This window comes from Nipponia nippon, unplaced genomic scaffold, assembly GCF_047370975.1.
Source record: "Nipponia nippon isolate SJK-2023a ecotype South Korea unplaced genomic scaffold, ASM4737097v1 scaffold_6, whole genome shotgun sequence".
Taxonomy (NCBI): domain Eukaryota; kingdom Metazoa; phylum Chordata; class Aves; order Pelecaniformes; family Threskiornithidae; genus Nipponia; species Nipponia nippon.
The window spans coordinates 39,429,464-39,446,208 of NW_028262380.1; the positions used below are offsets into that span (position 1 = coordinate 39,429,464).

The 16,745-nt window shown below is 36.9% G+C and overlaps 1 protein-coding gene across 2 annotated transcripts in view; it reads right to left on the reverse strand.

Annotated features, from left to right (window-relative positions):
- Positions 1 to 10,779: 10,779 nt before the first annotated feature.
- NEIL3 (nei like DNA glycosylase 3) overlaps positions 10,780 to 16,745 on the reverse strand; it is a 28,621-nt gene continuing 22,655 nt past the window's right edge. For both annotated transcript variants that reach the window (XM_087736975.1, XM_087736974.1), the window contains exons 8-10: positions 14,012 to 14,414; positions 12,002 to 12,176; positions 10,780 to 11,169 (exon numbers count right to left, since the gene is read on the reverse strand). In XM_087736975.1, the coding sequence (XP_087593101.1) occupies positions 10,993 to 11,169; positions 12,002 to 12,176; positions 14,012 to 14,414 (755 nt within the window). In that variant the 3' untranslated portion in view covers positions 10,780 to 10,992. The remainder of the gene's footprint in view (positions 11,170 to 12,001; positions 12,177 to 14,011; positions 14,415 to 16,745) is intronic.

A 16,745-nucleotide genomic window follows, 5' to 3' on the forward strand; every position in this document is an offset into this window, starting at 1 on the left:
TCTATCAGTGAGGTTCCTTAAGTTCCCATCTATTAAATTTCCATAGTAGTAAGCGTCTGTTCTCAAGGCTGTTACAAAGGCCCATGACTTCATAGTAAATGACTAACAACATACCTGTCTCATGCTGAAGCACCATAGACTTACAAAGTAGGTGTTCTTCTCCTGTACCTATGAAATGCAATTGAGTAGATTTTATTCTCAAAGCAAATACACGAGATTGCTACACTAGGTGCAACCTTTCCCTTTATGCAATCACAGCTTCAGGCCTGCCATCCCCTGCGTGTGCAGAACAATACAAGCCTCTTCCTTTTACACTGTTGACAAATTTCAGTGTTTTTAATGAAGTTCTGGCAATGTTAGCAGCCTATCCGTGGGAGAACAATTTTAACAGATATCATTATAATCCGAGTAATTAATTAGAGAACAGTAAATCTTTCTTGTATCCAAGAATGTTTACTTCAGCCTTACCTAAAGGGGTTACCAGTACCTGTGTTCAGATGTGATGCTTCAGAATAAGCTACCTGGCAAAGCAGTGTTACAGCCTGAAGAGAGAAGTGGATGTACTGCGCACTGGTTTAGGTGAGAGATTGTAATTGCCATGTATGTTAATCATATGGCCAAGCACATGAGATGTTTGTGTTTCATGATATTTTATAACTGTAAGAGCTACATTCATTAATTCTTATTGCAGGAAATAAGTGGGAATTGTGTTTTCTGCAATCTGAATAAATATTTTCCTGAATCTTCCCTGCCTCGAACTCACCCTTATTTGGGGAGTCTTCCAGAAGTTCTAGAAAAAGTGTAGTTTTATCAGTTCAAAAAGAAACCAATATTAAAAAAAAAACAAACAACTTTAATTGTTCATGTGCCAGTAGAGAATTAAGGGCAGTTGGCAGGCCCATGAAGAAATTATAGAATAAATTATCATTATCACAATACACTTATCATTATGGCAAAAATTAGGTGTGAATAGACATAAAGGGCATTTGCAGATCGTTCCTGTCGACCTTACTGTCTACTTCCAATGCATAAGCTTTCTATTATTTGCAACATCTAGGAAACTATTTTCAGTGGATATGAACGGTATTCCCTAACTTAGCAGCTTTCAATAAAGCAAGATAAAAATGCTAAATAGCTTGATTTTAGATACAGTGGGAGTTAGTTGGGTGCACCTTTCATTTTCGAAATTGATGCAGTTGTGCTTTTTTAGCACTTTAACAGCTAGTATGAATGGTTCTTGGCTCACTTGGCAGGAGCGGACTTGCAGCGTGCTGCCAGTTGGTGGCTGCGCCTGCAGTACTGCCACGGAAGCAGTAGAAACTGAGCGCTGCAGATTTTTGCGTTCTGCCCAGTGTCGTTCTTGTTCTAGGAAACAATCCTAAGTTTTTCATCAGTAATTTCTTCAATCAAACAACCCAAGCAATCTATAAATACAGATTGAATATAATCACCTAAGCTATCATTAAAAGATTCATCTCAATCAGCAGAGCCTGCTAGCTGATTGTCACCTGAAACCTTGCGATTAACACAATGACTAATATTTTTGACAAAATAGCTGAGTATGGCTTGATTAGCAGTGCTATCTCAGGAATGGCCTTTTCCGGTATTTATTACCATTAAAGCTGTCAGTCCTGCATACTGTGTTATTTTGAAGAGACTTACATACATCCATTTAGCTGTATCTGTTGTAAAGATAGGCTTTATTCGGCTTCTGGAGATTGAAGTAGCAAAGTTTAAGTGCTTGAATTTTTTCATGTGCTTCATGTATTGATACAACAATAAATTAAAAATAAAATCAATCCATCTTGTGCAATGAATCAGAGGCTTTAAACTGAATTTGAAATTAATGTGTACTAGGTAACATCCAAACCTAGATTGTGTAGAGAAGTGAGGAGGGAAAAAAAGTTGTTTGAATTGCAGTTGATTATTGTTATCAGGGGCCGTGTTCAGTACTGCAGTACCTAATTTATTACATTTAAGCTAGCATCACATAGTGAGCTGGGATTTGCTAAAGAAAGTTTCAGGTTAGTAATTAAACCACCTTTTTTTTTTTTGGTCTCCTTTTGTGCACACTACAGTTTCAGGGTTTTATTTCCCCCTGCCTGAATTCTGCCTTCTGTTTTGTCCCATAACTGCTTTCCTCCTTCTGTTTTAACCCATAACTACGTAATTCCTGTTCTAGTTTATCAAAGCAAGTTATAATTAGCAAAATATAAATAGCTGAAACTTCTGTAGTTACTGGAGTATCTGCGTACCTGAATAGACTTATGGCAAGAATGTAGAATTTCTTTTATGCTTATGGTTCATTCTGCATTGCAATGTACAACCAGCCAAAGTCAGGCTATAGAGTGACACTTTGAACAGTTACACCTTGCTTTGATCACCTGATCTTTGTCAGTATTGGGCTCTGTGGGAATCCAAGAACTTTTAGTAGCCAGCATCAGGACGTGTTTAACACCTTTCCACTGAAAAAGAAAAACCTGTGATTATGTACTTCTTTGACTTCCTTTTCAGTGGTTGCATGTCTCTGACACAGATACAAGAGTTTCTAAGGTAACTTTCTGAAACCTGTCCTTGTTGTGAACTTCCTGTATTTTGTTGCTGCTACTCTTAGCATCTGATACTGGATTAACCTACGTATAGTCATCCTGAGTAATTTATGGGGGGAAAAAAATCAGTTACTTTTTTTTAATTGGAGAATTCAATTTTATTAAAACACAAATGTGAGAAGTTGTTGTGCTACTATAGTAGTAAATATTCCTTTTCTGGTCTACTTGGAGTCAGTTCATGTTTTTAAGAAAAGCATTTGGTGAAAGGCTGCTTTTATACAAAGGCAGTTGTTTTGTATTTGTAAAGCCTTGTCCTATTAGGCTATTTTAGACTGATTAAAAATAAGCACATCCTATTTTTCTAGTGAAGATGAACTGAAGTGTAACATGAGACATTGCACATGTTTCTAGGTGAAGATGTATGGTATTACAATACTTAGGTAAAGACTCAACTTTGGAAAGGAGCTGAGAAGTAGCAAATACAGTGCAAATAACATGAGCCAATCAAAGAAAGCAAAGAATAAACTATATTCTATGTATACAGTAAGGAAAAACAATAATGGTAAGTGCGCTATTTTTCTAATTTCTTCTTTGTACAAATGGATTTTAAGCTTGCTTGTGCATTCTGGTACTGAGTGCATTTTTCACTTTTATACTGTTAATCTACAAAGCCCAGTATTTGGTTCAATGTTATTTCTCAGTTACAATTGAAGCAAGTTACACTGTTACCTTCAAGACCACTTCGTGTGGAAATACCATCCTTAGGAAGTACAACCCACTGTCTTTGCCTTCAGAGTGGAACTTCGCTAAATGTTTGTGGGTTTTTTTCACTTCCATAGACGCTGCAGTACTGCTGTAGTAATGAGTTTAAATTTTATATTGTACACTTGCTCTTCAAATGCAGTCTAGATTTAAAACTGAAATTTAAATTTAGGCTTCCATTTATATTTTGTAACTTGTTTTTCTAAAGGCATTTCAAAACTTTCATTTGTACATTTAAGATCATCCTGAAGTTCTAGAACATATTAATTTATTAAATAAGTGCTTGATTTTTAATCTGGTTTTTTTATTAAAACCTGTTTTTTGCTAGTATAGAATTATTTATACCCTGAGATGTGTAGTCTGCACTACTTTTATGAGAGACTATACATTGTTTTTTCTCTAGTTGTTCTTAATGGACATTGCCTTAGGTCTGAAATAATATTAGCTTAGGCCAGTATTCGTGTTGTGGTTTAACCTGAGCCGGCAGCTAAGCACCACACAGCTGCTCGCTCACTGCCCCCCAGTTGGATGGGGGAGAGAATCAGAAGGGTAAAAGTGAGAAAACTCATGGGTTGAGATAAAGGCAGTTTAACAGGTAAAGCAAAAACTGCACACACAAGCAAAGCAAAGCAAGGAATTAATTCACTACTTCCCATGGGCAGGCAGGTGTTCAGCCATCTCCAGGAAAGCAGGGCTCCATCACGTGTAACGGTTACTTGGGAAGACAAACGCCATCGCTCCAAATGTCCCCACCTTCCTTCTCCCAGCTTTATATGCTGAGCATGATGTCATACGGTATGGAACAGCCCTTTGTCCTGGCTGTGCCCCCTCCCAGCTTCTTGTGCACCGGGCAGAGCATGGGAAGCTGAAAAGTCCTTGACTGGTGTAAACTCTACTTAGCAACAACTAAAACATCGGTGTGTTATCAACATTATTCTCATATTAAATCCAAACCACAGCACTATACCAGCTGCTGGGAAGAAAATTAACTCTATCCCAGGTGAAACCAGGACAATTTTGCTCTTCAACAGAGTCAACTAGCTGGAGAAAAAGCACCTTGCAAATGCTACCGAACTGGGTTGGGGGTACCAAAGCTGGTTATCCCTGTGTAGTGCTGCATTGTGTTCTCTGGATAAAGCTTAAAATACATTTCCCAGTTTTCCCTACTTCAAGTGTTTTGTTTTTGTTTTTTTTTTTCCATACTACAGTGTCCTGACCTCTAACAAATTGAGGGGTTTTTTTGCATGCCAAATCATTATGATCAAGTATTTCCTGGGCCAGAATGAGAGAGAGAGAAGTTATGTTTGAAGGAAATAGCCACAAAGAATTTCTAGATTAAGTGCATCTGGAGGCAAATGAGTGGACATTAATACACTTAAACTGATTAAAGGAGCATAATAAATCTACCTGGTTTCTGCAGAAGGGTAGGCTAGATGATTACTGTAATCCTTTGTAGATTTAAAGATATGTGAATAGATCCCTCTAAGGAATATGATTCTGTCAAAAGTGCAATATATAGAAATAAATTTTTCATTTATATGAAACTACTACACCATCTGTCTTCCTAGATCCTATGATCAAAATGTGAGGGCGACTCCTATTCAAGTTGCCGTCTACTGCAGGATGTACATGCAGATTTCTTCAAAATCTGCATTTGCTCTGCATAAACTACAAACTAGTAGAATATAGGGCAGTTCTTAGCCAAAGATGTGATGCTCAAGCTGCTGTGGTAAGGCCCACTTCGAGTACTGTATTTTTGGAGCTGACTGGAATCAGCCTGGGGCACAGACCTGTCAGCAAAATGTGTGCGTAAGCCAGTTTTTAATCTAGTGAAATGTGGAGTTGGATTTATTTACAATCTGAGATTAAAGCCTGTTTAATCTAAGCACAGAGCATTTGGATTGCAGTTAATTTGTTGATCTGAAATGCGGATTCACACAGGTTGGTGTGAGACCGCATAGACATATGATATCTGAAGGAAGGACTTAGGCTTCAGCTCCATCTGTAGCCAAACCAGCTGAATGGGCCTTCTCCTGCCAAAACAGAAGAGCTCTTGCTTTGCTTTTCCCTTCAGTGTTCCTAACTATGTGGTTTCATCCCATCTTTAAGCTGGGCTCTGCTGCTCATTAGTGCCTTCTGAGACATCTGTCTTTACTCTGCCACCTCTCTGTTGAGGACTCACCTGAAACTTTAGTATTAAAGGAAGCCCAGTGTTAGCATCTTTTTGCAGTATGATCACACCACATGAGTAATAGCATAAGACATTCATGCTGTTTAAAGTTGATTTTGTAATAAAACCCATAAAGCATACAAACTCTGCAGGGACCTGCCGTTTGTATAGGAATGGCAATTCAATAAGTTAAATAACTAAAGCGCTGACGATGTTTAGACAATACTGTGTACACTCTGAATTCTACTCACCCATAAGTGTGCTTGCTGCATTTTTAATAAGCTTTTATCTGGAAAATAGTTTTATCATTGGGTTATTTCCTTAGATTGGATTTTATTTTGTTGTTCCGCTAAAATAAAGTATAGCGCATTTCCACACTTTTCTAAATGGATTTTGAATGTGTGTTTTGAATATTCAAGTAAAAATTGGACATAATAAACAACCTTTCAGGCATCAGAGGAATAAAAAGACAGCTATGCAGCATATTAAGTTACACTAGATGCTGAACTCTGGCTGTCATCAGCAAACGTTAATACAAGTGTAGCTGACAGCAAGTTAAATTGCACAGTGCAGAAAGGTACAGGAGAGATGTTGAAAAGAGGTTTACATCTTCTAGAGATTTTGTTCAGAGAGAAAGAGGGCCTCCAGTTGCTGTGAAGTCCATGAAAGACTTTGCAATACCTTTTGATTCCACGAGAAAGATGCTTAGCCGCTAATGATGACCATTCATACAGATATTAAGGAAAGGATGGCATCTTCCACTTCTTTGAAAGTCCCCTTCCCCCATCAAGCTAAAACACTCCTCTTTATGTTTTCCATTCCAAAAAAACAAGTGAGAACTAGCACCCTTTTACACAGGCAGGTGGATGCAGAAATAGTTGGATATGTATAATTGTAAAGGTCTGTAGTCACAGCTGTGACATCATCACATCTCAAAATTTGAGTGCGTATTTTCAGTGTAAATTTATTTCTCCCTCAGTGAATTACTAATATAAGACGACTGCTTCGGGCCTCAGTCTATTTGCTGAATTTGTATTGCCATCAAATGGTAGCTGTGCATGGATAGATTAAGAAAAATGCATGTCTGTCTGCAACAAATAGCTGGTTATAGAGGTACTTTAAATAAGGGTATAAAGGCATGAAACCGGGTATAAAATCCATTGATTCTAACTGGAATGTCACAAATTGGAAAATAAACATTACTTTCAAAGTGAAAGATACGCTCTACCTAAACTTACTTAAATTCCAATAGTAACTAAAGTGCTACCATAAAACAGAAACTGGGTATAGCATTAGCATTTTCGAGGTTTAAAATTTTTAATTCACAACTTATTGACTTTGATTTGATCCTCTGAAAACGGTAGTACGTAGCATCTCAGTTCAGAGAGCTTTATGAGGTTAGCTTTGTGGTATATAAAACCAGAAAAAGTGTTTTGTGCGTAAGGTTAAAGACAGGTTTCTGTTACAAGTAATGCTATCACTTCGTAATGTTAATGCCTAAAAAGGCTCTCTAGAAATTGTAAGAGTACTTAGAAGTCAGCTTTACTGGAAGACTCCTTTTTATGACAGAACTGCCATCGCCACCTCGTTCAGAATGCATCCGGTCAAAGGAGCTTATGCGAGCCTGTCAGTCAGGCCTAACAGCTTCCTGTAGACGCTGGCAATACATCCCGTTTTTCTTAGCTGTGTATGGGTACAGGTTAAAGTAACAACTCTACGTCAGAACCTTCAGGCCTTTAGAAAGGACTGTATTTTTTTAAAAGCTATTTACGTAGGCTTTCATGAGCAATATAAATGACAGAAAATGTTTGGGACAGGCAGTTTCCTCTTTTAAGTTGGGCTTTGTTATCCTCCTTAGCCTTTGCATGCAACACAAGCCATTAAAATGTGTAAGCCAGATAGGAATCTGAAATAAGTGTGTTCCAGCACTTGCACTGTAATAGATGAATCAATGTGAAAAAATACACACATTTGTAAACTATTAGGACAAAAGATGGAAATCAGGACTTTTATCTTGGGCAAACACAAGAGAGACTTTCAAGAACTGTCCCCTGTTTTTTTGGTTTTTTTGTTTTTTCTTTTTGAAAGGTTGAGAGGGGAAATCTATTCCAAGATAAGTTTTCTTGCCAGCTTTTTTCATCAAAACCTTTTATAACCAGCTATCAGCCACAGCTTGTTGAACAAGTTACATAGTGCTGTCCTCTCCGGGAGGAAGAGAAAAAAAAAATAAATAAAAAAAAATTAAAAAGCAGTGTTTGCAAAAGCAGTAAGTTATGCAGAAGCAGCTGGTGAATGAGAACCCACTGTCTCTTACTTCGTTGGAGTGCAAACACTTTCAGTTCTCTGTGATGAGCTCAGGGTATCCTTGCCCTTTGATATTTCCATTTCTGCCTTTTCTCACCTGCGATATTATACAACCAGGATATATCATAAGCAAACTTAGGGTGATATAGATATATCGCCCCTTCAAAACAGATGCCCAAGGGAACACACTCTACAAACTTTTGAAGTTTAGAGCTTAAATGGGTGGTGTTTATAGAGGAGACATGAAATTAGAATTAAATAATTTATAATCTTGTTATTTAATGTATAGCATAATAGCAATGTAAAAGGGCAGTTAAGTTCCCCCTGATATTAGCGTAGCCTACTTTCATGAGGTTTAGGGAAGAGGTACTAGTCCCAAAAGTGTTTTATTTGAGTGTTAGGCAGTAATCTAATTTCTAAACATTGTTTTGTTTATGAAATAAACATTTCTCCATAAACATGTTGCACTCCTTTAATAGCCATATCTTGCCCTGTGGCTCCTGCCTCATTTCCTGTTTAAACTTCTTAAATCTATTTTTACACATTTCAGAATTCCTCTCAAACATTTTACATTTTATCTGCTAGGTGACAAGTCTTGTCTGAATTTATTTGAGCTAAATATTAATTTCCTGAAACAAGTGTTTGTCCAAATCGGTGAGATCATCAATCAGTGATACAACCATTCTGGAACATCTTTAGACTTAGATGCTTAGAATTCTTAATCTGTTTTATTGCAACTTCATGCACAATCAGAGACTTTATAAAATAATCTCTAATTTGCAGTCTTAATGGTAAATAATGAAATACAGCTGTTCAAGCTACTTACCTGCAGCCAGCTTTGGTTACTTCAACTGGCTAGCCTATTATATTATGTTTGAGATGATAAATACAAGTTATTGCATGCTAACATTTGTAGTTAGGCTGAAAGTAGCAGAAATGAGGTAATACAGAAAGTAACTTTTTAAAAATAAGAGACAACTTTTATTCAAGATGAAGCTTACTATTGTAATAGTAAGATTTTTAATGTAGGTTATTTGTCATGCTTTTAAATTTTTCAAGCTTTAGGAGAAATGACTTGTTAAATAGATGAACCAATGATCAGGACAAAATACTTTATTTTAAACACTGTTCCTTAGTTTAGTCCTTAGTTTAAGCAGGACATAAGACTCATTTCAATAAAGAATTCCAATTTTGCATCTGCAGAGGGTAAATGCACTTTATACATCACTGCTCCACTATCCAGATTAACTTTCCATATTGCTTTGCACTTTTTTTTTAAAAAGATACAACAAGTTCTAGAAATATAAGAACAGAAAAAGGAAGGTGATTGCAGTAGCTAATAAAAGCAGTTAATCCTTTAAAACTTGTATGTGTTATATGTAAACACATACTCATTTGTCTGGCTGCTAAGATGAAAAAAAAAAGACGACATAACAGCCCAACTGTTATCTTTAAAGTGTCAAAGTTTGAAAAAGTCATTTAACTTTCAGTTTCAGTGAGATCCTAACATTTGTTGAAGGCAAGTGATCAAAAATGGTTGGATTTCTTTTTGATTTTTCATGTTTAGGTGAACTACTGAAGATTTATCCCTGTGCAAGAGATCCAAAAGCATGTGCAATTTAAAAATAATCGGACACTTTATCACAGTAATCAAATGTACAAATACAAGTGAGGAACTGGTTAGACAGCAATTTTAAAGATTCAGATGTATAAGCACAAGCTAGCAGTGACATAACCACCATCATATAAAAAGATGGCAATGGAAAGTCAGTCTTCACCACATGAAGTAGCTTATTTTGTTCTCAGGTGGAGTTCTGCACCCCACATTAAATAATAGGCTTCATGAAAGATATATATTATTTGGAAAGAGTCCATTGAGCAACATAAGGATTATAGTTTCTACAATCTGATTAGAAAATATTTCTTTCACATAAGGGAAGTTTTAAAAGATTTGAAAGGTATCAAAAAAGTATCATTTCAGTATAAAAAAGCTACTGAAAAGAGGAAAGAAAAAAGCCACTGAATTTCGGTTGGTTAGGACAAGAATTAATCTGTTTCACTTGCACCATGGCATGGAAGATTTAAATTGGACTGAAGTTCCACAACTTTCTCAGGAAAATTAAGGAGTCCTTCCCCCTCAACAACAACAAAGCAGTCAGCTCTCAGAAATGACACAATTCTGAAGTATTTATATAGACTGAAGGACCATTTACAGAAGCTTTTAAACCTGTTTCATCTCACACACTTTTGGTGGTAAGCAACACTACTTCCCATTACTTTCTTTAAAAACTCATTGTCATTCAGTGATTTGTGAAGCTATGGCTGTATCTTCATTAGTTTCATCTTCCTTGTTATCTATAGTACGTGCTCCAAAGATTTGAAGAATTCTGTTTCTGCTTTACTTCACATCTGATAGCTTAGCATATTCTATTTACTTTTCCCCTTGCTTCATCAAATAGCGATAAGACAAGCAAAGGTAAACTGTGCTTTAACCACCTCAGAGGTATGGTTTTATTATGCATTATACATGGATTGGGGAAAAAAAGTTCAGTAGCAACTAGAATAAAATGTTAAGACCTGGTTTTAAAATATGTAATTAAGAAAACTGCAGAGTCCCGTTATTAATTTTAGGGCAGTTTTTGTCTTTGTTTTCCAAATCTAAGCAAGGTCACACATTCAACTATGGTAGCATTCAAAGTGTACAGTCCATTGCTGTTTTATTTTAAGCTCTGAGGAAATAAAGCATGAAGTGGTATTAAAAAATACATTGACTTTTTATTCACTTTTATTAAATACATGTTTACATTTATGAAAAAGTCTACAATTTAAAATACTAACTTAGATTAAGTTATCCATTCTATAAATCACATATGCTTGAAAGTAATGCAGTGCTGTCAAACTTCAGTGACATTTACGTGAAAAAAAGAAAATAGTTCAATTCTTTTATTAGAAATATAACAGTATGTCACAACATATTGCAAGCTAGATGTTTATTTCAAAATAGTATGCAGCATACAAGCAGTGTTTAATTTTTATAGGACTATGTAAAATTACTCTTTCCAGATCTGCAGTTCTTTACATTGTTGGAGCTGTTTTACTAATTAACCACTGAACAGGGAAAAAGACAAAACAAAAACAAACCAGAAATGACTAGGAAAGTTGTATGCACTTAAGATCCTGAGGAGCAGATAACTCGGAACATCAACATCAAGGAATAACCTGCATACCTGGCTCATTTTCTGCCCATTGGAAAAAGCCACACTGTTTTTCCTTCCCAAGAGGGCACACGAAAAAATTCTTTCCATTATTGGGACCAATCTTCAACACAGTCTTCATAACACATCGCTTGCCATGGTTACAAAATGGAAAATTCAAGTCAGCCCACTGCCAAAAGAAACAGGTTTTAGGCACAGTTTTAGCATGTGTGATGGCTGTGAATTCCTTGTTTTAAAATTGGCAATAGAAACAGATCTACAGGGCAGGCCCTAGAAGAAGCTCTTCCTAGTAGTTAAGATAGTTTGATCTCTTTTGTGATCACTGATTTTATATTTTCCTTTAACATTAATTGCAACTGCACGCATTTTAACTAGTTTAACTTTAACTGACGTTAACACACAGTTTTCTTCCAATTAAGGCATTACAGTCATTACTGTCTTGAGTTCATTTGTTAACTACCTGGTGGTAGGTGACAGAGTGAAACTCTTCTCGGTCGCGTACGCTCATAGCAAGGAGCAACGGACACCAGTTGCAGCTAGGAAGGTCAGGTTAGGTATTAGTGCAGCAGTGGGAGCAGTTGCCAAGGCAGATTACAGAATCTTCATCCTTGGAGGTTTTCAAGATTTTGGCTAAACAGAAACATGGCTGATGTCTAGATCTAGAGTTTGCCATAGTCCTTCTTCAAGCAAGAGGCTGAACTAAATGACTTGTACAAGTCCCTTCAAACCAGCATTTCTGCTATGCATCTGTTTTACATCACACGGAAGCAGATTAAGAGCATTTGCACAAGCAGGTGCCTTCGCAGCAGTAAGAGAAGTAACTAAAACTGTAAGTTTATAACTACTATTATGCTCTTAGTTTCAATTCAGTGTGCAGAAGTATTTAAGATTACATCAAACTTTAAATGGATTATATCTGTGCACAATTACAGATTACTGGGGCAAGGAGGCTGCAGGAACAAGCGCTTATTAGAAAACAGGCCCTGAAGTCTTATACATACTTGAAAGTAGTCACACCGAGTTTCTCTGGGTAGAGGACAGGTAAAAAACTGTCTGCCCTTGTTTTCTCCATCCTTTCTCACAACTCTGAGGCTGCAGAGACGGCTGTGTTTACTGCAGCGAGGATGGCCCGCGCTCAACATACGAATATCATCTCTCATATTAGCTTGAGGTTTGCTGTAATGACAGGTTACAAAATGACTCCTGTGTAACGTTAAAGGGATTACCAACACCACAGCCAAAGAACTTACTTCTCTAATGCACCCTATTGCACCTTTAAAGCTGAATGATTGCTAGTAGTGAATAGAGAAGACTGTATGCTTTCCTTGCAGGTATTATACCAGTTTAGCCCTGCATTAACCCATGTTCTAAATTACTTCAAAGTACTCAAATTAATCTGCAAAACAAAATAAATATTACCACTGCTGTTATACCGTCCACCCCAAATTCCAGCATATTCTAAAAGAATATTCTGCTCTCAGTGGGAAAAAGATCAGAAAAAGACCAATGCCAAGTAATTACTCCAGATTGAAGGTATTTGTAAGCTTCACAGAAAGGACTCCCACCCTCTTTACTAAGAAGTTACAGTAATGCTCCAAATCACATTCAGACAAGAAGTAATCCAGCTGAGGGGGCAGAACAGTGTTCCCTGAATGGGATAACGTTTCTTTCTTCCTCATGACTGAGACAGTCAGAGATTACCTGAATACAATACACAAGGCTTTATTTAAAAATGGTAACATGAAAAAGGTTAATGCTCTGAAATGTATCTTTCTAAAGTATTTATAGAGCAGAAAAGCAGTGATGAAACCGTAGTGACAAAAGAAAAGATTAATTCATTCTTGTTATCAGCTTAGGAATTTTATGTTCTCTTTTATGTCTGGAAGATTGCAGTCCTGCAGACATCAGCAGTTTCTTCCAACACCTCATTAAAACAAAAGGAAAAGAAACCAACAAGTTTTTTGCTCGTTTTTGTTACAAAGTGTTTGGGTTTGGTTTTTGTTGGTTTTTTGAATTTTTTTAAATGTTTAAGTTGATGACTTGCTGTAACTACCTATTGTTGTGATTGATACTGTCTCATTTCTTCTTTGCACTCCACTGTATTCTCAATTACCCTGCCTACGTCCTCAGTTCTCTGTAGTTCTCTGCTGAGACAGCAAGGAGAACGCATATTCATACAGCCTAACCTGGCTAGCCAGTCAGATCCTCTTTCAAAACTGGTGCTTCAACAATGCAAGAAATAACTTCTATATTTCAGAACAGACACACGACCAAGAATTTTGTAGCGCATTCACCCTGCGTAACTTACCACTGTGACATCTACCTTGCACTCCCATTACTGTCATGTATGTCTGCCCAGCTTCTCCTTGACAACCCTAATAGGTTCTCACATTTCTCTTAACTAGGCAACGGATGTGTCTGAATAGGGCTGTGTAAATAAAAATTCAGGATGGGTAGAGCACTGAAGTAGTTACATATAGGATGGGGAGGAAAGTTAAGAGAAAAGAGTGATGGGAGGTTCACCAAGGTACCAGTATGGAACTTCGTATCATGGAAGAAAGTTGAAAACTGCTCGTTGACAAATAACTTTAATCAGAATACATTCATTCAGCTCCTTTCCTTTTGTCATCTTTCACAATGACTTTAAGATATCTCTAAGCAGATAGCAACTACGGTGCTAAGATCAGACAACTCCTTAGGTAGAACTGTGCTCATTGACGTATTAGAGCTATACTGTCCTATTCCACGGAAATAGCTGGACTATGAACAGCTGCTTAGTTAACAGCAGTACTGGCCAGATGCCAAAATCAGGACTTTTCCAGAGACAGCCTAGGTCATTCAGTGCTTTTTAAATCTGAGTGTAATTTTAATTACTCAAGGATAAGTTACCTCTGGCAGAAATCCAAAGACAACAGTGTCTCAACCCAGCAGCACAGTATTCCATTAATCCTCAGGGATAAGGTTGGTTTATGGGATTATAAAAAGACTTGTTTACATTTTAGAATACATACCTGATTGCTATATTATATTGGTGAACAGAGGGCAGATGATCAGTTTTCTGTTTCTTCTGTATGTGTTCAAAAGCAAGAGGTTGCTGACAGGAGGACAAAGTCATAGCAGTTACGTGTGTTGAGCAATCCTTGTCTGTGCTTCCCCCTGACTGGTAGACACTGTTTTGGATTTGATTACAGTTGCTTTTCGGAGCAACACACTGAGAGTGTCCATTGGATATTTGTGTGTCATTTCTTAAAACAGCTTTGTTACCAAGATCTGTTAAGACAAGAGTTGTAGTTCCAAATGCAGCTTTCCTATTGATCTTTATTTCTGTGCTTGGTTTTCTGAAATCATTACAAGGGTACTTCATTAAGTTTATGTTAAAGGCTGCAGAATCTTCAACATTCTCTGTCTTTGGAGCTAAGGAAAAATAAGTTATTGGTTATAATCCATCTGTGTAGAGTGATATATCATATTTCTGATCTGTATTCATAAGTCATCATACAGGGAGTGAAAAAGTAAATTTACCATTCCATCTCAAAAGATCTCAAAACCTGGCACAGATTAGATATAGTACCAAATTTCTTAAAATAAAAAAGCTCACGCACTTTTGGAGTCATGTACAACATGTGTTTCAAGATAACATTTACTATTGCTTGAATAGGACGAGATGTGAATAGTACTCTGTAAATGAAAGCTATTGGAGAATTAACCATATAAAATTGAATTTGGCCCAAATACAGGGATTAAAATATTTAAATTTTTCAAAACAACATTTTATAATCCCAGCACTGGGAGACTGCAGGGTATGGTACCTCCAGCAGCAATACATTATCCATTTTTAAAGTACTGTTTTACTATTGACACAAAAAGGAATATTCTTCATTTGTTTGGTTTTCTGGTGCTTTCAGGGTTCCCATCCTTTCCAAACATTGTGCATGTCCAAACTTATCGATCCCTTACTGTCAGAGGCTTCAGAAGCAAGCAGTTGAGACATTTACTTTGCATTTGTTTCCTGATGTGAACAGCAGCATGTTTCTTCACAGAATCAGAGGCCCACCTAGTGGGCAATAATCATTCCAAAAGAGTGGGCATAATTTATTGATGCCAGTTTAGTAAATAAGGAGCCTGTAGGTAATCTTTCCTGAGAAAAGGGCGAAAAGAAAAACTTTATGGGGTCCCTATGTGCAATCTTTGTTAAGTAGCTGTGAAGCCATAGTGTTCAAGAACAAAGTCCTTTCTTTTCTACCATCTCCAGCAAGTGTCTCCCTCCTACCTCTTTCCTCCTTACAAGGAAGAGGGAATTAAGCAGAAGAAAAATGGATAAATAAGGCATACACAAGGGCACACTGTCTCCAAAGGAATTCTCATTCAGAAACAAAAATAAGAATCCCTACAGTTTACTCTCAACAATGCTTGTTTCCAGGCTCCTTCCATTTTGCCACTGCTGCACAGTGAAACATACTGGTTGCAGTGCATTCAGATTCGTTTAAGAACGAACAGGAGCTTGGCCTTGTACTTAGCAAAGGAGCAAGGAAATTGAGATGTAATGGTAAATAGTTACCTCTCTCTACAGACTGAATTATTTCGGCTGTATGGCCAGCAGCTAACTTGACATACCAACTATTCTGTCCTCAAAAATTCAAACGTTTCTGCTGACAGTAGTTAATTTTAGAAGCAACATAAAAGACAAAAAATTAACAAAGTGAGAAGGCAAGGAATCTTAAAGTCTGAGAAGAGGGAGGTAAGCAAAACCACGTTAAGAAAAATCTCAAATACCAGTCCTATGATGCAAAAATAAGTCTTATTTTTTAAAGAGAATTTTTGTTAACATTATTCCACCAAGTCTAACACACCTTCAAATTCCAGGCCTGTTTTCAGTAATGGTATATAGCTAAACAAATGAAACTTAGAAGTACAGGAGAAGGAAAAAGATTCTGTTACAAAGCTTAAAATAAAGCATTTGTGCACATGCCGTTGTATATTTTAAGGTCCAGTATTAATTCCAGGATAAATGTTAGTTGGTAAATCCAAGTCTGGGGACAGATTAAAACTTCCAGGTTTCTGGTGCTGATTTTGCAGATGAATTATGCAAGATTAGCCTCTGCTGGCAACAAGTGTCACGTAAGGCAGAAAGACATACTTTTATTGATTCCTGGCCTGAAGAAATGGACTTTAGCTACTGTAAGAGAAGAGTTTCACACACATCACTCCATTCATTCAAAGGAATAACTAAAATTAAGCAGTACTTTAAAAAAAGCATTGGAACTTATAAGAACTGAGATCAGCACCATAGTCACTTCTTCGCAGCCTGGGAATTTGGTGGCACTTTGGAAAGTATGGCTCAAAGTATCATCAAAAGCTATGGGAATGTGATCTTTAATTCCAATTTCAGCTTGTATACTTTGAGTCATATAGTTAAATTCAGTCAACTTTTAACAAGAGGTCCTGGAGCCTACATAAAAACATTCATTCTTCTCAGATACAAAAAGCCTATATATTTTTTACAAATATCTTTTCTTTCAGTTTTGCAGCACTGAGGCTAGAAAAATAAATAAGTTGTAGTATTACTCACTTTTTCTACAGAAAGTGAAAAAGAATACAAAGCTCCTCTTCACGCAGAAAACGGGCCTCAGTGGCAAGTGTGTCCATTACCTCACTCATCCCTTCTTAATATCTAAATTTCTATACAGAAATCTGGAGAGAAGCTAGCATGGTATTCATTCCATCTTCCTGTCCCTTTCTAGGTCT